Here is a 23,868-nt window from a genome sequence, read left to right on the forward strand (position 1 = left end):
AGCTGTCTGGGATTTCCTGCTGACATTCTGTCTAATCTCTAGCTGTTGCTATGCTCACCTGGGCATTCATCGGTGGTGGTTTGGTTTCTTCTTAATCAATGGTACTGGCACTACCAGGTGTTCTGCTAGCAGGGTGTGGGAGTGGTGTCTTGAACCCTGGGGTTTCCCACTGAGCAGGAGAGGGGGATGGGGTCCATGGGTGACACTGTGGCTGCCTATTCACTCTGGGACTGACTGACAATTAAAGAAGACTTAGTGTCTGTGTTGCACCACAGTGAGGTAAAACTGGTGCTGGAACCGTAGAGTCTGCTGGTGTTATGTCCCCCCTCAAGCTTTCTCTTCTGCTGTGACATCATCACACAGGGACAGACAGGCAACCTGTCAGACAACCTGTACAAACTACTGTTCTCATGAATGTTTCTGTTAACATGTTAAATGGTGCTACCAGCCATGCAGCAGGGTGAGCCTGTGGTTGAACTTAGTGAAGTTAGTCTGTTATTACTGCTTCTAGCTTTGGACTTGATGGGTCCACAGCATGGGTAGCAAAGCTTTTGTTTGCTTTCTGGTTAGTGATTAGACTTTAACATATTTCAAATTTGACTTGAAATCTGGATATGAAATTAAATATCGGTCATATTAAGTATACTGTCTGTTATAGGTTACCTGTTGCATTTACTTGTTAGTTGGCAAACTTTTTGAAATCGAGATCACTTCTTTGCTAATATATAATCTCATCAACATGTGTTGTTCAAATGTACAAATACATTTTTTTTAAACTGTAGTTAGATAGTGATTGATGTAAAAGAAATGGCACCAGAATACTATTGCAGTTGACTGCAGAATCACATTTCTATGTAGTCATTTTAATGTTTTTTGTCAGTGCCTTTTAATGTTTAAAAAGTCTTGTTAAGCAGTTGTTGTTTTTTAACGTGGAATAAAACTGGAAAAAAACATTTTGCTTTAGGAGAAAAATACACGATTCAACGTTTTCTCTTTAACATTTGTTTTTGATCATTCTAGCTAGTCATTTTATACTTGCTGAAACACTGTCCTAACCACAGAACCGAATTATGTCAAAGGTGCTATTGTAAAGTTGTTCTTACTTGGTTCATTTCAATTACTTTTTTAAGAATAAGAAACAGATGTAATATACAAATATCAATATGTATTGTATTTATCCTAACTGTGAAATGTGTGATGCTAAAGAGACATTTAATTAAAGCTGATGATGATGGATACAATTGATGGGAATCTAACTGGAGTGAAACAAAGTCGTGAGGTAATTCAATTAGAGAGTGTTTTTGGAAACATTTAACAGATTTGTCTGGGGGGAAATACTGTAATATTGGTCAACCTAATGATAAATCTCCTTCTGCCAAAGCCTACATATTATTCAAACCACCAATGTCGAAACCACAAGCTGTATACGGTTGAAAACAAGTAGAATGGTTCAATGGAAGTAAAGTTTTTACGGCTGGTTTGTGCTACTAACATGCATGTCTCTGACTCTCAGTTTTTTGGCTTCATGTCCTGTGATCTCTACCATGTCTCCCCATGCTTGTGTCATTGTGTTCTTGTCTCTGTTCTTGTAATCTGAAATAACCTGACTTTAAATCCACAGGATCACTAACACAGAAAACTGTTGGACATTATATATTCTGCCAACACATGTATCTGATCACAATCACTATTCAATCTAGTGTCTACTTATTGTGTGGATCGACAACATGGCGATATGTGTTATTGTAGATCGTCATGAGTCCTAACCCTGTACTGGCTATGGAAGCACAAAGTCACACACCCAAAGGCCATATGTCACACCCCCACCCCCAAATACCTAACAGTATTGTCCCATACATTAGACTACTTAACTCTTAACACAGTTATTGAGGTATATTTCTATTTATGCATCCACAGGTATAGTAAGTGTGTGTGTGTGTGTGTGTGTGTGTGTGTGTGTGTGTGTGTGTGTGTGTGTGTGTGTGTGTGTGTGTGTGTGTGTGTGTGTGTGTGTGTGTGTGTGTGTGTGTGTGAATTTAGAAACTCTGAATCTGATGGTACCCTCCCATAATGAGAAAGAAAATAAAACCTTGAACAGCAGGCTATACCTGTAAAAGAGGGGGATCCTACAGTATCTACATATAATAGATTCTTTTTAGCTGACACTTACCCCCAGTGACATGTAGAGGGGGGTTTTGGAGAAATTTACAGAAAGGGGGGGGGCAATATAAATCATAAAACTTACAGTTTGTTCTCCTCATTAGGCTTATAACTTCAAATCTGTATGCATTCATTATGGGAATCCAGTACAAATTGAATTCCAGTTTAGCACCTTGTAGATGATTCTGTTGTGGTATGTTGTGTTTGGTGCATTGTGGGCCATTGGTTGCACCAAGTCAGTCCCAACAAGGATGGATGACAGAGACGGTACTCTGGAGGGAGGTGTGGTCGGGCAAACCCTCTGGAAGGAATACCGGGGGAGCCAATCCCAGAATCCCACCGTTTCCCTGGAAACTCACCTGTCAGTTTGCCTGTCCCCTCCTCCCCTCCCACCCCTCTCCCATCTCCAGAGGCCTCACAGACTCAGATGTTTTACACAGCCTATGAAATGTTTGAAGGACATAGAACGCGTAAGTCCGCATGGCCACCTCTCCCTGGGACCCTGGAGGCCCCTCCCTCTCCTCTCTGTCACTCACGCATGACCTCTTCTTCCTTGGCATGGACTCAGAAGCCTGGAGATGCCTATGTACATTTCCCTGCCCAGCAGCTACACACACACAGCAACACACGTATACACTCAGTACACACCAAACACTACTGAAATACTGGATTGGATACAAACATATCATGTTATTATATGTATAATAATCCATACATTTTGTTAGAAGGTATCTTCAAATTTACTGTAGACTTCTGCTACTATTCTTCTTGTAGCTAAGTAATATGTTGGTAAATTAGTTTTCATAGTATTTGTTAAGGCACAGAGCATTTAAATAAGACCACATGATATGATGCACAACCCTGGTTGTGATTCCCCCACTAGCCTGTCAGAGTGTCCAGGTGTACACGAGCATCTCCTGGTTCTCCTGGTTCTCAGGGTCCTGCAGCAGTGCATGCTCCTTCACGTGGAAGACTCCTCTCCGATGTTGAGTTCAGTACCAGCCCACTCCAACATCAGTCCCTCAAAAACCCTCAGGCCAACTAGGTCTTCACTCACACATAACACCATGGACGTCACCACACCCATGGTGCTCCTGGAGGTTCTCAACACCCAGAGAGAGGAGACCCCACACTTTCCTTCACCTGCTTCTGCTTGGTCCTCCCAGACAAAGGTTATGTCTCTGGGTGCTTCAAACATCATACTGTGGTTCATCCATCCATCACCACCTCCATGGCTGCATGCCACAACTCCAGATGGCTGGCAGACCATCTCCATCATCTTGTTCACCTTCACCCTGAACCAAACAGCTCATGTAGTGAATGGGTTCGAATGTAGAAGCGGTAGTACTAGCTGGTGTATATTGACAAACTAGTGTGTTGTTGAGGAAAGTGCCTGGATTTTACTGTTCAACTGAGCCAAGTCACTATATCATGATAACCTCTAGGGTTGATCCTGTTACCTTGAATAGCATGGGGTTTTCCAAAGAGTGACTAAGCTCAAGCCCAAAGACATACTTATATTTAGAAAACTGAACTTGCAAAATATATTTCCATGTGGTAACATCTTACACATACTGTACAGCATCTTACACAATGCTTTATAGCGTAGTCCAGATCTATCAGGCCAGTCTAGGAAGTCCATCTAAGGGTCAGTGAGTCCCAGACTGGAGCTTATCTCCCAGCTTAGATAGTCTACTCATCCTCCCTGGCCGCTGAAAGAGGGCTTTCATTTCGCTCTGTCTCCTGGGGATCAGATGGGATTGAATGTGGGGCTCAGCGGCTAACCAAGCTGGCAGAGAGCAGTGTGGCCAGAGGCCTTGCCAAGGCCTGCCTGCCACCTCTCATCTGGCCTGTGGACTGTGAGGGACCCAGGCTGCCAAGGGCTGTGTGGACTGTGAGGACGCATCACCCTCCACAGTCCCATGAGCCTCCCTGCTGTCCCCTGCTACACCCTGCCCTTAGTCTGCCTTGAGACAGAGGAACGACACTGCTGATGAACCAGGGGCCTTGAATGATCAATCTTCAGGCCAGAACAAACCTTTAGTAATAGTGGAAATTGCATTGACGGTGTAGGATCTCCTCCATACACTCTGTGCAGTGTCATTTGTACTGCACTTCCCACAAAACTATACATTTCAAATTGCCTATATAGTTATATATGGCAGTTTTCAGGTAAGTCCAGGGGTTTACAAACTAAGGTCTCAGATGTCCCATGTCCTCTGCTGGCTGCAGTGTGCCACTCTGTCCTTGGCAAACACCCACAAGGGTCCCCTGTGTGTGCCGTGCTGACCCCCGTCTCTCTCCCTGCAGCGTCAGAGGGTGCTCAGCCAGTGGCCACAGTCACCCCACCTGTGTTGACCGTTCAGCTTGGTGGCCAAGCAGTGTTCCGCTGTACCGTCACAGGGAACCCCACTCCTGCCATTGAGTGGATCGGTAAGGGATTGTCAACAAAACATGAGGCCAAAAAGAGTCTGCCTACACGAGTAGCTCCAGTGGTCAAATCCCAGTCCTGATAAGTTACTGAAAAGAGACACTTGTGCTAGGAGGTCCCGGGAACAGGTTGAGCCCCAACGCTGTGGTGCGTGGAGGAGTCCTCACCTTCACCAACGTGAAGCGCTCTGACGAGGGCGAGTACACCTGCAAGGCCCTGAACACGCTCGGAGAGCACACGGCCCGGGCCTTCCTCTACCTGCAGAGTACATCTGTTCCTACAGGTCAGCACTCTCTCCCCTGGGCCCCGACAGCTTCCCTGTACGCTCCCTGACTCTCTGCATGTGTGTGGACGTGGGTGTCTCCAGGTGCCAGTCTGCCCCAGGTCCAGGTGAGCCCCCAGAGGATGGACATCCATGAAGGGGAGACCCTGAGGTTGTACTGCAGGGCAGTTGGCGCACCCAGCCCCGCCCTCACCTGGAGGAAACAGGGAGGAACGCTCCCCCCGCAGGTGAGAGGAGGCACTGTGATGGCCTGAACAAAATGAATAGCTTCAAAGGAGCTCAGAGGAGCCTGTGGTTCACATTGAACTGTACAGTCGTTGTGGAACAATTGGAGGGTTGTGTTGGTAACGGAACAATTGGAGGGTTGTGTTGGTGACGGAATATGGCTGAACAGTATTTTGATCATGCTCTCTTTATTTTGTTTTTCTTCCTTTGTTTCCTCCCTTTTTCATCCCACCCTGTTTCCTTGACGTTTTGCTCAGGCCATTCCTTCTCACGGTTTCCATCAGTTTAAAAGCAACAGTCTCGATGTGTTACAGAGACGTATTGAGGAGCTGCAGGTCTGTCCATCTGTCCTCTGTCTGTATGTCTAGTCTCTACTTCCCACTTGTTGTCCTCTACTGACCTTGCCTCAACACACTGTACACTAAATGCATGCCCTCATGTAACCGCCAAGTCATTAACTACAAGCAAATAGCTGCTTTCTCTGTTCCACTAGAACTAGTGTGGTGTTCGTGGCCTAAGGAACCTAGCTTATTGTTGCTGTATCCATTAGGCTGGTTTTCTTATGGTATGGTCTAGACTAGTTGCCTTTGATGTTATAAATGTTCCATCATCCTCCATTCTCTAATCGGTCTGTCCACATCAAACCATCCCTCACATATTTGTTTTCCCCTTAAACCAACAATTGACTCTCTATTCTGTTCACTGTATTGACACGACTAAACCAAGGTATGTCCGACATAGTTTTGCCCATGCCCTGTGCCAGTGCGGCCCTCTGTCCCCCTTAGGGGTTAGCCTCAGTCCCTCGGCACCGCGTGTCTTCTACGCCACGGCCGAGGGTGCTGGGTGTCGGGGGGGTGGGGGGGGGCTCTTTAGTTCCGCCCCAGAGAGCTCCTGCGTTGTGTCAGCTTTTCCCAGGGGGAGCTGGGCTCTGCCGTGCGGCCACGCAGAAATTCTGTGTGCTCTAGCAAACGGGTTTGCTTTGAAAACTCGTCAAAGGGTTCAGACACACATTGAGCCCGGGTCCGCCGCAGTTTAGCCCCCACCCTCACGGTTGACTGGGCCCCAGCTAAGCAGCTTTGTCCACGGAGGCCACACCCTGCCTTCCCCCCTCCCCCCGGATACTGTCATCCCTGACCAGAGACCACGCCTCTCCTACACTCCCTCTCCAAGTGTGTACTACTGTAGACCATGCTGACCATGTGTCACAGCAGACCATCCCAAACAGACTCTCTCTCTCTCTCTCTCTCTCTCTCTCGCTCACATACACATAGAAACACACACACACATACATGAGCTGAAATCAGTTCTAGCCGTTTAGGGATGGGATGATGCTGTGACTGGTAGCAAGAAGTACCAGTCTGATAACTTAGCTGGCAGTGGATCCATTCACTGCTGCAGAAAGAGCTGCTTCCCATTGCTTGCTATGTGATCCACGTCTTATATGTCTCAACTCCCTAACTGTTCCCAGTCTTGTCATTTTAAAATCCTCATCAGCTAGTATTTATGTACTTCTCCAAGACATTGTCTGTAGTGTCGCTAGTTTATTAGAAGTGTTAATATCCACCATTGATCTTAACTTGCTTTCACGTCTAACAGTCTTAACCATATAAATCACTGTAGTAATGTTGACGAAACAAGTCAACATTGATCTCCCTTCCAGCGATGAATCATTTCAAATCTTCGCAATACCTAAAAAAAAACACTTAATAATGTAGTCAGAGCACAAACAGCACTGCATAACAATGTCCCGTGAGCTGAAGGTCCGTGCGTCACCGCTCAGTGCTTCTGTGTTGGTATTGCCTTAGTGTTGATTTGGTGTGTGCTGCTGTCAGGTATGCCTGCTTTCTCTTGTGCTCTATCTGCACTAAAAGGTGAGTCAAGTGGTTTATTGCACATTGTACATGTATGTATGAATGGACTGGGTACACTGTAGTGATAAAGGTGGTATATTCCAACAATATGTACTGTTAGTGTTCCGTACTGTACCTGGTGAACTGTATTTAGTGTTGAGTGTTCTTGAGTGTTGGAACATGGTCTTCTTCATCCTCATCTTTGTCCCGCTCCCTCGCCAGACCCGTATGGAGCGCACAGACATCGGCACACTGCTCATCCCCGACATCAAGATGGCCGACAGCGGTGCCTACCTCTGCGTCGGCACCAACTCCATCGGCTCGTCTGAGGCTCGCATCGAGGTGACGGTGACCAAAGGTGAGAGGTCAGGCACGGCTACAGACCGGTGATGTAGGGGCCGTGTCTTCTCTCGGGGATGACTCTGGTGTTTTCGATAAGAAAGAGGATTCTGGATTCCACAGGGATGGATGTACTGTAGGTAGCTGTGGGTACATGGATGTTTTCAGAGAGGGGCCCTCTCTGAAAACATGGGCCCCCTTTCTCTAAGCCCTGAGTGTTTGTGGCCCTTGTAGCGGACGGCATCTCCTCGCCCATCTCCATCCAGCCCTCCATTGCTGACGTGCAGGAGGGCCACAGTCTGGACCTCAACTGCTTTGTCCCTGGAAACCCTCCCCCGCCTGTCACCTGGAGGAGAGCCAGCGGCCTGCTCTCCTCCAATCACCAGGTGGGGACATGGAATTCCTCACACACACACACACACACACACACACACACACACACACACACACACACACACACACACTGGACGTGTAAATGTACACGATATGCTAAGGTTTAGTTTATTAAAGCCAGTTGTGGATGAAGCAGTCGAGTGGTTTCAGCCTCGAGTCCTTCCCCGTGTGTGTGAGCAGGTCCTGGGCAGCCAGCTGCGTATCCTGCAGGCCCGGGTGGAGGACTCTGGAGAGTACATCTGCAGGGTGTCCAGCAACCCTGGCTCTCCTCTCTCTCCCGTCCGCCAGGCCTCCGTCTCTGTCTCCGTCACCTCCTCCTCCTCACGTAAGTCTGCTGCCAGGCAACCATGGAGCCTGGATAGACAGGAACGTGTCGGGCGGGTTGGGAGTCTTGGGGAGTTATTAGCTAAGTAGACTTGACATTTCAACAAGCCTTGTGACTAATCTGTTGGCTGCAGTTTATAGAGTTAGTCTGAATCCACAGCAGGGAATCAACAGGGCCTGAGAGGAGGGTGGACAGAGTGTGTCTCCCAGGCCTTGCTATGGTGGAGCCTTCCTGTTTCCAGCCCTGCCTGCCTGCAGTGACCTCAGACCTCATCACACTGTCCCATGGTCTCATCTAATGTGTTCTGTTTGCCATACAGTACACGCTGTCGTTGTCTGTTACAACCTGAACCCACCAGAAACCAAAATACTGTTAGAAACGATGCCTTTCTAAACCTTAATTTTCTGAATTTGTAGGTGACAGTGTCGGTTAGATGAAAGAGTATGCCAAATAAATGCAATGTAAACATTTTCTGTAGACGTACTATGATCCCACACTACCAGGAACGTAGTTAGTGTTAATGATGAGGAGACAGGGTCTCTCCAGGGAGGCTAATGCTGTGAGTCTCCCCTGTCTCCCCCTCTCTCCCCCTGTCTTCCTGGTGTGGAGCAGGTCTGCAGACCCCCATCATCTCCATCGAGCCCCACAGTGCCGCTGTGCGCCAGGGGGACTCGGCCAGCTTCAGGTGCAGGGTCTACAGTGGAGCCCAGCCTGTCCGGCTGGAGTGGAAACACTCCACCAACCAGCCCCTGCCAGGTGAGCAGAGGAACACACACACACACTCTCGGATACTGTACACCTGCTCTGCATATGTACTGGTCCCACCAGTAGCTATGAACCACCTATTACATAGTTGCAGGAACATGTAGAGACATGTACTGTAAAGGATAGTCTAATGTGTACATTACACTCTTTCAGTCTGAGGTGATTTCTCTGATAGACTGGTTGATTTGACCTTTGGCCTCTCCATCCCTGCAGACAATGTCAAGGTCGGCCCTGACGGCTCAGTCATCACCATCGCCAATGCCCGCCCTAGCAACAAGGGCACCTACCGCTGTGTGGCTAGCAACCTGTTTGGCATCACTCAGAGCATAGTGTCCTTGATTGTCAAAGGTACCTGACACACACACACACACACACATACAAACAAACGTCGCAAATACAACCTACAATATGTGCATCTGCTTTTACTATATACAATAGACCCTCACTGGGTGTGTACTGAAGTGTAGATTGTGAGAATCCAGGGTTGTGTGTTCCAGAGTCTCCAGTGGCGTCGGTCACTCCCCTGGGGCCTGTGAGAGTCCGACTGGGGGAACCCATCAACCTGGAGTGCCAGGCCTCCGGAGAGCCACGCCCATCTGTCACCTGGCACCGCCTGGACAGCAACCGGAAGACCATGCTGAGCAGCCCTGTCCCCATGGAGTCCAACGCCGTCATGCAGGTGACCAGCTGTCCCTGGGCTGTCATGTCATGTCTCACTGGTCCTCAGAACTCCCACATGGCACGGGCTTCTACACTGACTATTTGTTTATTTGTTTATTTGACTATAATGAGACAGTGTGGCTCGGAGACATGTCCTTGACTCTGACCATTGAAGCGCTGTTCGAACTATGCACTTCTGGTCCTCGGTCTTCTGCTGTACGATATGCGCATTGTTTGTGTCACCTGAAATTGTCCGCTCAATGAATCAAATGGGAATGAAACTGTCTGCAAGGCAAATCCACTGAGCTCCGTTGTGATGGGTGGGTCTCCCCCAGGTCCTGGTGGCCAGGCCAGAGGACAGCGGCACCTACGTGTGCACGGCACGCAACAACGAGGGCACCTCAGAGACCAGAGTGGAGGTGCTGGTGGAGGGGGGCCCCCTGCTGCCCTCGGCACCCAGAGCCTCGGTGCGCGAGCCCCTGATAGTGGTGGTGGCTGACCAGACGGCCACCCTGCGCTGCGATGCCCACGGTAACTCTCCCTGATGCCAGCCCCAGGGGAGATAGACACTCCTGAAGACTGAGGAGGACAGGGAGCTGTAGTTTGCAGCATGACTCAGCAACACACACCTTTTAGAGATGAAAACGTTTTCGATCCGAGTCGTCTTAGTCGATAAATAAGTAACAGCCTTCCCCTCTGCAGGTTTCCCCCAGCCCAAGATCACCTGGTCCAAGCTGCGAGCCCCACTGCCCTGGACCCACCAGATAGTGGACAACCAGCTGGTCATCCCCAATGTGATGCGGCAGGACTCTGGGGAGTACATCTGCAACGCCACCAACAGCCTGGGCACCAGCCAGGTCACCATCATGCTGGAGGTGGACAGTGAGTGTCCTTCCGTCTCCTTCATCCTCCTACCCCTCAATCCAGCCCACTGTTTATTGCTTACAAGCAAACAAACGAGTTAGTTCTTCACAAACTCTAGTAATGACAAAGCAACAGCAACAAATTGTGTTGGTCCATGGTGCTACCAACCATAGTCTCTCCCCTTACCATAACCACTCATGTGTCTGTCCCTCAGCCCCTCCCTATGCTACCTCCCTGCCCGATGATGTGGCTGTGCGTGTGGGGGAGGTGATCCGCCTGCAGTGCCTGGCCCATGGCACCCCACCCCTGTCCTACCAGTGGTCCAAGCTGAACGGCACCATGCCCCGCAGGGCTGAGCTGCAGGGGGGGGATCTCCAGATCAACCTGGCAACCGCCGAGGACGCTGGCTCCTACAAGTGTGTCGCCTCAAACAAAGTGGGCAGGAGTGAGACTGTGGCTAAAGTCACTGTCAGATGTAAGTATTGTGGACACCTCAGTCTCTGTTTTATTAAGGTTAGACAGCTTCAGATTCAATACTCTCCCCATATCCCCCTCCCTCCCCTCCAGCCCCCCTGGCAGTACGCGTGTCCCCCCAGGTGGAGGTTAAGGCTCGGGGCAGTGCTGTGGAGTTCACCTGCTCAGCTGCGGGCGGCTTGGAGACCACCGTCGAGTGGCTGAAGGAGGGCGGCGCCCTGCCCCCCAACCACCATGTCAAAGACGGGGTCCTGAGGTGAGCCTGACCCACGAGACCCACCCACACTACTGATATGAGGGCTTGTGGTTCTATCATGTCCTGATCTCGTGTGTGTTGCTTGAAGGATTGAGAACCTGGAGCAGAGCAACGAGGGCGTGTACATCTGCAGAGCCACCAGCGTGTATGGCCAGGCCCAGGATACAGCCAAGCTCACCATTCAAGGTCTGTCTGTCTGTCTGTCTGTCCGTCTGACTGTCTTAGCTGTGATGGAAGGAAGTTTATTCTGATATAAGGTCTTTGATCTGATATCACGTTAACTCCCTCCCGGCGCTCCAGCCCTGCCCAAGGTTATGATCAACGTGCGGACGTCGGTCCAGACGGTGATGGTGGGGAACTCGGTGGAGTTTGAGTGCCAGGCCATCGGCGAGCCCCAGCCCACCGTGCGCTGGAGCAAGGTGGGCAGCGCCCTGCCCGCCCACGTGGTGGTGAAGGGGGGCATGCTGAGGATCGAGCTGGTCAAGGAGGAGGACGCCGGCCAGTACCGCTGCACTGCCACCAACGATGTGGGCTCTGTCCAGTCTCAGGTGGACCTGCGTGTTCAGTGTGAGTGCACTGTGGAGGATACTAGTCCCTCTGTGGCTACACTCACTGTCTTCCTAAACACACACCCGTCTGTGGAAGCACACACACATACACACACACACATATGATAACCTAAGTGTATGCGTTGGGTCTAGCCCTACCCCAGATTGCAGGCTTGCCAGAGACCAAGGAGGTGACAGTGGGCTCAGATGCTGTTCTGCCCTGTGTGGCCACAGGATACCCCGAACCAGACATCAAATGGTCCAAGGTAACCACGGACAACCGCCCTCTCCACACTGCTCCACTGAACAAACCAGACACACTGATCTGCACATTATGGGATGTTATCGTCGCCGTGACGGCTCGGTTGATGTTCCCAGCTGCACGGAGAACTCCCCCCCAAGTGTGGGAACGGCAGCGGCAGCATCCTGACGGTTCCCAAGGTAACCCACGAGGATTCTGGGACGTACGTGTGCGCAGCCATCAACAAGCAGGGCCGGGTGGAGGCCTTCACCAACCTCACGGTGCACGGTCAGTCCACCAGGAGCACACACTCATGTCCACCCCTCAAAACAACACACGCAGACATGTAAGGGCTGTTGTGTGTCTAACCCCTTGTCTCTCGGTGTGCTGTCTCTCCAGAGAGAGTGATGCCTTACTTCACCCAGGAGCCCCTGTCCTACCTCACCCTGCCCACCATCAAGAACTCCTACAAGGCCTTCAGCATCAAGATCACCTTCAGACCAGACAACGTGGATGGTGGGGACTCCCTGCGAATGCTTTGTGGCTTCTGTCTAATTGATGTCTTTTGTTTGTTGTTTAAACTGATCTTTGTACACTCTGACACGGGACAATTCAACCGTTTGAGTTAGTAATGTCTGTGTTCTTGACTTCTGTTTGATATCAAGTTTTCCCTGTGAATGATGTCTTGCTCTTTTCTCCCCCTCTCCCTCCCTCCCTCCCTCTCTCACCTCATGTGGTGAGAAGGTCTCATACTGTATGCGGGTGAGTGAGTCCCAGTGCTTGAGAGCTAACTCAACACTGACTCTGGTGTTGCTGCCTGGGCTAACCAGCGAAGCTACCAGTATCACAGAGCCTACGTACTCAGAATGGATCCTGATGGAACAATAGGCTGCTATCAGAGAGAATGGCCTACAGGATGCCTGTATAGGCATGATGGATGTTCTGGCTGGTTGATGCTGTCTCTAGCTTGTTGGTGATATGATATGGATATGAATGTGCTATTGAATGTGACTGATGGACAGAATGAACTACAGTAATGCTTCCTCCAACTGCATCAGTTGCTACTCTCAACAGTACATGATCACACTGCTGTGATGTCCATGTCTCTGTCCTTAGCCTTGGTTTGGAGATCGTACTGTGAAGTGTATCAGCTCTGATGTGGGGGATGTGTGTCTACAGTAGACAGATACCACATACCAGGTCCTCCTTGGGCATGAACAATTTTAAATAATATCATTTTGCTGGCAGCGTTATTTTACGTTTGCAAGGGCATGATAATAATTTATAATGTTCCAAAAATCCCAAGGAGGAATAGGGCTGCTTCAGTATGAAACTAGTTTATATAACATCTTTAACAGGGGTTTCCAACCACATTCCTGGAGAGCTACCTTTCTGTATGTTTTCAACCCCAAAACAAATCTAGCACACGGATTCAAATAATTTGCTTTTATTTGTTGAATTATGTTAGTTCCCAACTGGGGTTGGAACACAACCCTACAGGCAGGTGTCTCTCCAGAAACAGAGTTAGAGACCTTTGCTAAATCAAACATTACTGACTCCCAGGTTTGTATCTGTGGTTGTTCTCAACAAACCAGACTTGAGGCTCATTCTAGCCCCCTAAACTCTTATTCCTGGTCCCCTCAATTCCAGGATCAAAGATGAAAGGACAGTGTAGAATACATACTTTACAAACATGCAGTGCAAACTATAAGAGGATGCATGGTTGACTACATGATAATACGGAGTGGCTTGATCGGTTAGCATGTGCTTGGCATGCAGCGTGTGTGAGGTTGGTGACCTATGACAGTGGCAGTGTGAGATGCAGTGTCACGCCCAGACATGTCCAGGGGTGGCAGCACAGGGACCCTGGCTGCTCCCTGCTTGGCCTGGCCTTGGCCTGTAGCATGTTGCTTTACCATATATTAGCTTTCAGAATGAATGACATCTGATTCTCATGTGATTCCTCTGAGCGTGTGCGGCAGTGTGTGTGCACCATGCTAACGAAGGCTCCTGTACTCTGCTAGGGATGATCATCTATAACGGCCAGAGGAGGACCACAGGAGCAGACTTCATCTCTCTGGGTCTGGTGGGAGGGCGGCCAGAGTTCAGGTGAGCTGAGGACACCTTGACGAGGATGATGAAAAGGAGGCAGATGATGATGATGTTACTGAGGATTAGGAAGGGGACGAAAATGATGATGTCTTTTGATGATTAGGATGAGGATGTTGCTAATGATGATGCTAATGGTGATGCTAATGATGATGCTAATGATGATGCTAATGATGATGATGATGATAAGGATACTAATGATAAGGTGTAGGCTGTTCTGTATGATGATGACGATCGTGTAACATGAACATGTGTCCTCAGGTTTGATGTGGGCTCAGGCATGGCCACTATCCGCTACCCCACCCCTATCAAGCTGGGAGAGTTCCACACAGTGGAGCTGTACCGGAACCTTACCCAGGGAAGCATCATAGTGGACGGAGGCACACCTGTCAACGGCAGCTCCCAGGTAGCCCACACACACACACGCACACACACACCTGGTTAAATTTGAGATTTCACTCAAATAACATCTTTGAACATGTCTTGCAAGTGTCCCATGCAGACAGGAATAGCGCATTATTTGTCTCGCTCACCCGAAAATACAATACGGTATACAGAGTGAATCAATCAAATTCATTCTTTTCCGTTTTTGGATGAATTCACTCTTGTTTCCTGTGTGATGCTGCAGGGCAAGTTCCAGGGTCTGGACCTGAATGAGGAGCTGCATGTGGGCGGGTACCCCAACTACACCCAGTTGGCCAAGACTGCTGACATCAAGACTGGCTTCGTTGGTGAGAGACCTGCCCATGTTCCCACAGTACCATTCAAGCACTGGGACTGCACTGCTTTGCTACTGGGCCAGGCCCCCGTCTGTCTATGTGTGGGTGTGGACTAACCCTCTGATGTTCTGTGCTGGTGTGCAGGCTGTATTCGCCAGCTGATCATCCAGGGGGAGGAGGTCATCTTCAAAGACCTGGATCGAAGCTCCACAGGCGTGTCCAACTGTCCCACCTGCAAGGACCGGCCCTGTCAGGTCAGCACACACAGAGACCACGTTTACACGACCATGACACTACGCTGTTCCGATCCAAAACAGGACCTGGAGAAACTCTAGGCTTTGAATGTAGAACTAGGGCTCTGAAGTTTTCCTTGTCAATTCATATGATGTGGCTCCTGGTCCCAGAACTGAAGCAGTATTTTCTTTTTGCTGCTCCAGAACGCTGGTGTGTGTGTGGACTCAGAGGCCAGCCTGTACCAGTGTAAATGTCCCAGATCCTTCACAGGCAGCAACTGCCAGCACCACACCTCCGTCCACTGCCACGCAGGTAAACACGGTCTGGGTCCTTCCTCTGGTGCTTCTCCTGTTTACCCGTAAACCAGGCTGCTATTTCTGTCAGGGCTAGTCTCCTCCAATGTCAGGGTGACTGCATGTCCTTTTTAACTTCAGAGTGGTTCAGTTCAGGTCAGACAGTTTTATCACAATAAGGGCATTTCATTTGCAGCTCACCCAGTCCATACACACAAACCACCGAGTGTCGGGGTAGCCTGAGGACAGTGGGAGCATGAGGGTTACTGATGGTGTTTGTGTCTGTTCTGTGACTGTTACAGAGGCCTGTGGACCCGATGCCACCTGCATCACCCGGCCCTCTGGGATGGGCTATGACTGCCGCTGTCACCTGGGCAAGTCTGGGAACAAATGCATGGATGGTAAGAAAAATACATGTTTCTAGTACTCCCCCCCCAGATGTACCCTCTTCTGTGGCCTCTGTTCTTCATGGATGACCAGAGACAGGTCTGGGCCTGGAGCCGGCCCTGTCAGGTCTGGTAGTGCAGACAGACCTATGGCCTCTCAAACACAGCTCATCTGCTCACAGTAGGTGTTCCCTCTGGTGTCCCGCAGGAGAGCTGGTGACAACGCCTCTGTTTGACGGTGATAAGTCGTACATCGCCTATCCTCCCCTGACCAACGTCCACGACGACCTGCGCATCGTGCTGGAGTTCAAGCCCCTGGACCTGGACGGCCTGATGTTCTTCAGTGGAGACAGGAAGATGAAGGTGGAAGACTTTGTGGCTGTTTCCATGGTGGACGGACATGTGGAGTTCCGCTACGAGCTGGGCACAGGTCGGTCCCATTGTCGTTGGTCAACTATACTGTGCTGCTAACAAACTATCCTTATCAGTCCATCATCATGTGCAGTGAATCAGACATGTGGCCTGTCATTAAAGGCGTGTGGTGGGTTTGTTTTGTCCTCCAGGGCAAGCCATCATGCGTAGCTTGGAGCCTGTTTCCCTGGGCCAGTGGCACCGCGTGACAGCAGAGCGTATTAAGAAGGAAGGTTACCTGAAGGTGGACCAGGGTCCTGAGCAGAGACGCACCTCCCCAGGGAAGGCCCAGGGCCTCAACGTCCACACCCCCATGTTCCTGGGAGGGGTCCCCAGCATGGACATCCTGCCCAAGCCGGCCAATGTCAGCATGCTGTTTGATGGTTGCATAGGAGAGGTCAGAGCAAGGACGCAGGAAAACCACAACAATTGCTTCATAACAAGTCAAATATTGCTCACCCCAGCACATTGACACTTTGACCCCCTCTGCCCTGTCCAGGTGTCTATCAATGGTAAGAAGGTGGACCTGTCCTACAGCTTCACAGAGAGCCAAGCCATCAGCCAGTGTGTGGACGCCAGCCCGTGTGAGCGGCGGCCATGTCTGAACGGAGGCAGTTGCCTGTCCAGCCAAGAGTACGAGTACCAGTGTCTCTGTAGGGACGGCTTTGAGGGTGAGCACCATACTGTCCCATGAGGAAGGATCCTATGGGGATGGATTTTTGGAATGAGTGTTGTCATTGCTGTTATTTCTGGTCACCAGCCTGCTATATGATCTATGTATAACCCCTCACCTTTCACCCCTGAACCTGTGTGTGTGTGTGTACCGCTCCAGGTGAGCGCTGTGAGGTAGTCAGGGACGTGTGTCAGCGAGACTCTCAGTGTCTGAACGGTGGCAAGTGTGTCGGAGGCCAGTGTGAATGTGCTACCAACTTCAAGGGACCCCTCTGTGTGGAAAGTAAGTGCTGTCCTCTTCCTTCCTGTGGCCATACTTCCATCCAAATAACTCATCTACAGCGTTTGTCTTTTGTAGGGGCATGTTGGTTGAGGAATTGTATTGATGGTGGTGTTGCGTCATAATCGGGGGGATACAGATGTTCTGTGAAGGATCCCAGTCTTGCTCTGGACAGAAGTAGACATGTGTTAGAGTCTCCGGACGGTCCTTCTGGGTCTTGCTGACAGAGCTGTAGACATGCCTGCTTGGCCCAGGGGGCCGTTTCATCAGCCGGGAGCCTCTCCAGACCTGCCGCGGCCTGGAACTGATCCGTAGCAGATGGATTCTCCCCAGCCAGCAGCATCAGACAGCTAGAGAATGAGCCTCCAGCAGGGCGCTGTGTGTAGCGTGCATGTGATGAAGTGTGTCTCACTCCATGGATGTGTCCCACACACACAGGGCAGGTGGGCAGCTTCTCCGAGGCCCTGTGGAGTTTGGAGGGTAGCGGGGCCAATGGTACAGTATCATCACCTCCGAATGCCTGACCACACCGTGACTAACAGAGGACCGGCTGTCTGCCCCCGGGGGCCCCCGTCCCCCCCCCAGACCCACCCCTATCCGCCGCCCACCGTCCTCCTAACACAAACAGATCAAACGCTGCACCTGTATTTAACTGGTGACGGGTTCTCTATCCTGTGGAATGTTGGGAGAGGGGAATTCTATATTCCAGGCTAATGTAGAATGGATTAAGATATTACTGCCTTGCAGGTCAGACACCGGTCTGGTCATGGACATACAGTACAGTCGCTCTGTGTGACAGTATAAATGTAGAATTCCCCTTTTTGAATATCCGTCAGCGTCTTGTCCAGTTTCTGTCGTACTTACTCACTGCAACACAAACTCTCATTTCTTGCCTTCGAATCTACTTGTCACAAAAAAGAGAAAGATAGCGTCTTTGGCCTTGTGTTTAGGCTATGAACTGAGACGAAGGGAACACGAGCAGGGATGTTGTCCGTTACTAACCAGTACAAGTGTTTCTTCAGAAAGTACTTTGTTATGTGATAGCTGGGTTGAACTCTCTTATGAGTTGGTCTGCAGTACTGGGTACATGGTGATACTTGCATGGAGCCGTGGTTTGGTCAGCTTTCAGATGCCTGTGTCTCGTGGCGGGATAGACACAGTGTATGAGGAATGAGGAATGACTTGGACTGATGGGAATGTGGTCTGATTGTGCTCTGTTTGTTGGAACAATGGAATCTTGAATCACAATAGTTCCCAGTTTTGAGGAAAATGTGTCTGACAGGAGCATTTTGTAACATAACATCTACTTACCTTATTGCACTATGACATTTGTCATTTATTTTTAACATTGATGTTGTCGTATCTCACTGAGATTGTTTGTCTAAGGTGACATCTACGTCCACTGCCATCGGAGGGCGCTATAACACAGAAGCTAACAGGTCACAGCTCACAGACCAATCACATGTCAATCACTATGTTTTGGTAGATGCCCCCTCTCCGTATGCAGCTGGTTTCCAAGGCAACGGCTACCTGGATCTTCCTAGGTCTGTTTTCCCCAGAAGGTAAGTCATCTCTCCCGGCTCCACTCCCATAGCTGTTGGAAGTGGAGGTACCACGGCTCCCTACCTGGGAGTGTGATCTCCAGTCGGTCAGTGTCTCCGATGTGATCGTCGTTGCTCTCTGTTCCAGCTCCCATGACTCTCCAGAGACTATTCAGCTGGAGGTCCACACCACCTCCCCAGAGGGCCTGATCCTGTGGCATGGAGTGGTAGGTCCTGGTCCAAGTCTGGGTCCTGGTCCAGGTCTTGGATCTGGTCTCACTTCCTTCACTGCCCCCAGCCCACCTGCCCCGCCCCTCTAACACACACCACCAGCTCTTTGCCTAATCCATGTGTAATAACTTGGTAAAGTTTCGTAAAACACTGTATTTCATCCGTGCTCTCACATTCACCCACATGTATCACATGGACACCCTGTCTGACTCCTAATATTCAGCTTTCGTCTCTGCAGCTTGTGCGATTGTTAAGCATGTTGTCTAACTGCCAGCCCTGTGTTGATAAGGCATGGTATTGACTCCACCACTGCATGCTGCCTGGTTGTGCTTTGTCACCCTAACTCCCCCTCCATCTTCCTCAGGAGACCAATGGCCCTCGCCATGTTCGCAGGATGCATGCTAGTAAAAAGGTATCCACCACCCCTAAACACCTGTGCTAACGAACCTCTTAAAACGGTGTGCTCCCTGCATTCACTAGATACTGTGCTGTATGGTGCTTCGAAATGGTACTTTGTACCGTACTTTGCTGTAAGTGAGAACAGCTTGTTTTGAAATGTACAAGTGTTTGTTAGATGTGGTATCTTGAAATGCATGGTGTACATAACGGCTCCACCGCTGGTTATGTGATCGCCTGTTTTGTGCTACACGTCTCCACGGAAACGTTTGGATCAGGTCAGAATTCACAGTTTGAATATGTGTAATATGTGTAATATGCTCATTAGTGAGCATTTTGAATATGTTCCATTTGTGTGAAATGCTCATTAGAAAGCATTTACAAACCTGGAGCCATCTGCCTCGGACTGTGAGAAGTTGTAAAATAATCATAGTTCACAGCTTGAAGGGGGCAACAGGCTCACTAAGCCATGTCTAATCCGATATAGCCCTGTATAGTACAGGGATATCCTGCACCTTCTGCTCAGCTTTGTCATCGAAACAATTTTGTTTCCAGGAACTGGGAGAGCAAGGAAAGGGCAAGGACTTCATTAGCCTCGGTCTGCAGAACGGACACCTCGTCTTCAGGTGAATCATCACTGTCAGCATTATGTGACGCTTGCATCTATACAATGTAATACCGCCACCATAAAGCCCGCTGCGTAGATACAGTGTGTATCTGCACCATTGCTGGTAGGCCCTAGTCTGAAAGAGGCTGTGTGAATGTGTGTGCTGCCCACAGCTACCAGCTGGGCAGTGGGGAGGCAGAGATCATCTCCAAGGAGGTCATCAACGATGGAAAGTGGCACAAGATCACAGCAGTCAGGTACAGTACAGCCCCAGTACCAACCTACCACCCCTGTCTGCAGAGCTCAGAATGTGTGACAAGGGCTTTCTCTCCTCTTCTGACAGAACTGGTAAAGATGGCTACATCCGGGTAGATGGAGGAGACATTAGACCCGGACAGTCAAAAGGCAGGAGCCTTATGGTGAACACCAAAGGCAGCATATACCTGGGTAAGGGACACATCTGCACCTGTGAAAGACTGGGTGGACAGGGAAACATGTTCAGTGCTGGGAAATGAGGCTGTTTTTCAATTGGTCCTGGATTGTGTGTGTGTGTGTGTGTGTGTGTGTGTGTGTGTGTAACAGGGGGAGCCCCAAACATGGCAGTTCTGACAGGAGGAAAGTTCTCCTTTGGGATGTCAGGGTGTGTGAGGAACCTGTCTCTGATGAACGGACAACCAGGACAGCAGCCCGGCAGGACAGTGGACCTGCAGCTCCACGCCACCACCGGCAAAAACGTCAAGCACTGCTCCTCATAGACAGCAGCCTTCACACACACACACACATACACCTACCCAGTGACTATGGAGATATGATACCATCACACACAGACACATTCACACACCCAACCAGCCACTCTCCGACACACACGCGGCCTGACTGAAATTGGTGCTTTGCTGCTACCAAAAGATAATCACAAAACAAAAGGATACTCTGAGTGCATTAAACCAAAAAAAGAGAGAAAAATGAATTGATATTAACAAGTCTTCTCTTCCTCTGTTGTATTTTCGATGAAGGACTATTAACACAGGAGATCCACAACAGTTTACATACTCCCTGCAGTAGATTTAGCTTTGACAAGAGAGTAAAACGCTAGGCCTTCTACGATGGGTCAGATCCTATGGAGATGGAAATGTTTTTACAGCACTGAATTTTAATTTATATACATATACATATATATTATATATTTGTGGGGGAAAACATGCGAACTAACCATAACTGCTCTTCTATTTTCCTAGAGTTGATTCTAGGTTCTAATATTGTGTGTCTCAGGCTTTTGAGCCTAACTGTGTTGATACTTGAAGAAGCGAAGGCCTTCTTTCTTCACCTCTGTTGTGTAGCCGTAGGGGCGGGCATGCTCACAGTCTAGCAAACCTTTGGGAGAGGGAGTTCACCAGGTCATGGCCATGCAGCATCGAGTCACTGCTCAGGTGAAGACAGGATTCAAAACAATACTAAACTACAGCAGCAACTGTTAGGATTGCTGATTCTTTATTCTGTTCCAAGCCATTTTTAAAGCTCAAATCACTTGCCTTCCGTGCATGGTTGCCTGTTTCATGTCTGTATTTGTTTTTATACAAAATATTGGTGCTAATGTCAGACACACAAATACATCACATGAACACATGATCATTTGTCTGTCTCATTTTATTCATGTTTAGCAGAAAGGTTTTGGGGATAGACATATAGTAGGATAAGTGGCTGTAAGGCATTTAAACAGAAGTTACATATGTGTTGCCAGGGGGAAAACAATTTCTGTTGCGCATGAGATTTGACGTAGGTTTTAGCATAAATATTTCTTCCAAATTTGATGTCTTTTTCTGTCTCCTGTCTCCTCCATAGTCCTCCTAGTTAGATTGAGTAGATCTCAAGCGACATTACTGAGGTGCCGATAATGGGTGGAAGTGTAGTTCCTGTTTTTATTATGATCGACTGTGGAAAAGAGTTTCCCCAAAATACAAGACATCTGCCAGTCAGACACATTGTGTGTTTGTGTTGGTATAGGGTATGTGTTGGTAGGCTGTGTATGTGCAGTATTGCTCCTTTAGACTCTAACCCCACTCTTGATTTTCTTTCAAACTCTTAGTGAAGTCAGAAAGTGTGTAGCAGTGTTTATGTGTTATATGTGTCTGTGTTAGTGTGTTAAAACACAGTATGTGTGTTCATCGTGTGTATGTCATCAAAAGCCCTAAAGGAGGGTCAAGCCAAATCCTCAGCAGAACTGCCTCATAATGTTCCTCATTTTCAGGTTCTGTAGCCATAGAAACCTCCGGATATATGTTTTCCACCTGAGGAAATGGCTGTAATAGTATATCTTGAGGTTGATGCATGTGCAGTAAGCAGTAGACACACTAGACACACAGTAGACCTCAGAAGAGTTCAGTAGAGTGCAGTAGAAGCCTCCTGCAGGTGCTGTGACCAGCAGTGTAACTCCTATAAGCATGCTCGCCCACGATGGTTGACCACACAACAAAACCATAATGGCAAGTTCACTACGGGGCTCACAAACCTTTTCACTTTTTGTACGCTTAAGATTCTGTATGTTTATTAATATTCTAAAAATGAGCACTATCATTTCACTTAAAGTTGCTTCATTTTTATTTATTTTTAAAGTTTTTTTTTTCCACTGCAGTTGTTTTCAGGCTTACCTTACCTAAAAGCTTCCCTTTTATCTTTGGTTATTGTGTTTTGCCTCCCATACTCCCTGCCTGTATAATTCATCCCCCTATGTTGGATTAGTAAAACGCCCCCTTGCCCCCCCCCCCCCCCCCTCCCCAGAGAGCCTCTGAGACGCCTTTTGGGAGTTCCCATGTTCCCTGATGTCAGGGGAATGTCTATGGGACAAATGTGGTACCCAAGCTGACTGGAAGGTTCCATCTGTAGACTTGTACAGTGGAGATTTTCCAAGGCCTAGATTGTACAAACAATGCTTTGACTGACCTTATTCATGAGGACAGGTAACACTGGGATTGTTGCGACGTGTATAGCCCAGCTAGTTCGGAGTCATCAACAACTACGCTAGAGAAAGTAGAAATACAAAAAAATGATCAAAAAGTGTTCAAAATACTGAAAGCATTTAAGATGCTCTAAAATCTGAGTTATTCAAGTTTGTTTATGGAGCTATCTTATAAATGATGGAAAGTACACATTTTTGAAATTGTTAATATGGTGTATGTATGACAAAAGGCAAAATGTAAAGATGGACTGTCAGAGTTGAGTCAGTGATGCTTAGCTACAACACTAAATGAAATGATGATCCACTATTGTTTTTGACTGTACCATTTCCAGAGTTGGGTGAACTCTCCCCCTCCCTCAGTGTTTCTTAAATAAAACAAAATTCATGTGCTATTTATTATTTTGTGACTTGTGTTATTTTGCTGACTTTGTTATCTACACAGGCTGTCAGGACGTCCCAATGAATAACCCAACATTTTGACTCAATGTCCCCATTGTCTCCTCATTCTCTTTGGCAGGCAGGCCTATGCCTTTTTGACCCTAAGGATGAGAGAATGTGATGTGAAGATTCCTCTATTACAGGGATAATTGAAAATGTCAAGGTCCACTGTCCCTCTGTGGAAGTTATACCTTAATCCGATTTCTGAATGTGCAGACCCGAAACCAAAGTCCTACACCTACTATCTATCATCTTTATCTGACTGTAGAATGGGGACTCATATTTTTGTTGGAACGAGTCCAGAGTTTATTTTAATCTCATCTCACAATATCAGAATCAGAATCAGAATTGGTGTTTATTCGCCATAAAAGTTTGCACAGACAAGGAATTTACTTTGGCAGGAGAGCCTACCTAGGCAGACATTTTTGGCGCCAACTAGAAAAGTTACAGCATAACATGAGGACGGATGGGGGGGAAGGGAAGAGCAAGATAGTCTCACTTCAGCGCTCTCCAGGGGAATTGTTTTTCAACAACGGCCTTGGTCAAGGCTTGTACTGGTTACGGGGCCGAAAGTAGATAAGATTGGTGTAGTTGTTTTGTCGAGTAGCCGTGACTCAATTTTCACGTCCACCCTTCAGGAAGGTGTCTATCTCCTCCATATTCCTTTGCAGAGCCGCAAACTTCTCCCTGTTGTAATCTATACTGCGTTGTAAGTTCACAGTCTGAGCTCCAACAGCTCTGCCCAACGCATCAATCATCGGGCAGCCCAACAGGGCTTTTGATG

At 48.7% G+C, this 23,868-nt stretch overlaps 1 protein-coding gene across 6 annotated transcripts in view; it reads left to right on the forward strand.

The window, feature by feature from the left end:
* The window catches only part of hspg2 (heparan sulfate proteoglycan 2), a 76,788-nt gene extending 53,746 nt beyond the window's left edge, over positions 1–23,042 (forward strand). For 5 of the 6 annotated variants that reach the window (XM_084681346.1, XM_084681344.1, XM_084681343.1 and 2 more), the window contains 39 exons: positions 2,571–2,630; positions 4,471–4,593; positions 4,704–4,874; positions 4,959–5,101; positions 5,357–5,434; positions 7,172–7,307; positions 7,523–7,674; positions 7,862–8,006; positions 8,619–8,762; positions 8,985–9,119; positions 9,269–9,450; positions 9,767–9,962; positions 10,134–10,313; positions 10,510–10,770; positions 10,863–11,025; positions 11,114–11,211; positions 11,326–11,592; positions 11,727–11,839; positions 11,952–12,102; positions 12,214–12,330; positions 12,559–12,576; positions 13,839–13,923; positions 14,185–14,329; positions 14,552–14,654; positions 14,787–14,896; positions 15,080–15,188; positions 15,472–15,570; positions 15,764–15,985; positions 16,119–16,363; positions 16,466–16,637; positions 16,799–16,921; positions 17,357–17,413; positions 18,405–18,480; positions 18,608–18,686; positions 19,055–19,102; positions 19,642–19,712; positions 19,867–19,950; positions 20,037–20,140; positions 20,276–23,042. In XM_084681346.1, coding sequence (XP_084537472.1) covers positions 2,571–2,630; positions 4,471–4,593; positions 4,704–4,874; positions 4,959–5,101; positions 5,357–5,434; positions 7,172–7,307; positions 7,523–7,674; positions 7,862–8,006; positions 8,619–8,762; positions 8,985–9,119; positions 9,269–9,450; positions 9,767–9,962; positions 10,134–10,313; positions 10,510–10,770; positions 10,863–11,025; positions 11,114–11,211; positions 11,326–11,592; positions 11,727–11,839; positions 11,952–12,102; positions 12,214–12,330; positions 12,559–12,576; positions 13,839–13,923; positions 14,185–14,329; positions 14,552–14,654; positions 14,787–14,896; positions 15,080–15,188; positions 15,472–15,570; positions 15,764–15,985; positions 16,119–16,363; positions 16,466–16,637; positions 16,799–16,921; positions 17,357–17,413; positions 18,405–18,480; positions 18,608–18,686; positions 19,055–19,102; positions 19,642–19,712; positions 19,867–19,950; positions 20,037–20,140; positions 20,276–20,448 — 5,138 coding nt within the window. In that variant the 3' untranslated portion in view covers positions 20,449–23,042. The remainder of the gene's footprint in view (positions 1–2,570; positions 2,631–4,470; positions 4,594–4,703; positions 4,875–4,958; positions 5,102–5,356; positions 5,435–7,171; positions 7,308–7,522; positions 7,675–7,861; positions 8,007–8,618; positions 8,763–8,984; positions 9,120–9,268; positions 9,451–9,766; positions 9,963–10,133; positions 10,314–10,509; positions 10,771–10,862; positions 11,026–11,113; positions 11,212–11,325; positions 11,593–11,726; positions 11,840–11,951; positions 12,103–12,213; positions 12,331–12,558; positions 12,577–13,838; positions 13,924–14,184; positions 14,330–14,551; positions 14,655–14,786; positions 14,897–15,079; positions 15,189–15,471; positions 15,571–15,763; positions 15,986–16,118; positions 16,364–16,465; positions 16,638–16,798; positions 16,922–17,356; positions 17,414–18,404; positions 18,481–18,607; positions 18,687–19,054; positions 19,103–19,641; positions 19,713–19,866; positions 19,951–20,036; positions 20,141–20,275) is intronic. The other variant, XM_084681348.1, reaches the window with a different exon arrangement.
* The last annotated feature ends 826 nt before the right edge of the window (positions 23,043–23,868 follow it).

Source organism: Hypomesus nipponensis, chromosome 18 (genome assembly GCF_054491055.1).
Source record: "Hypomesus nipponensis isolate SF chromosome 18, ASM5449105v1, whole genome shotgun sequence".
Classification (NCBI taxonomy): domain Eukaryota; kingdom Metazoa; phylum Chordata; class Actinopteri; order Osmeriformes; family Osmeridae; genus Hypomesus; species Hypomesus nipponensis.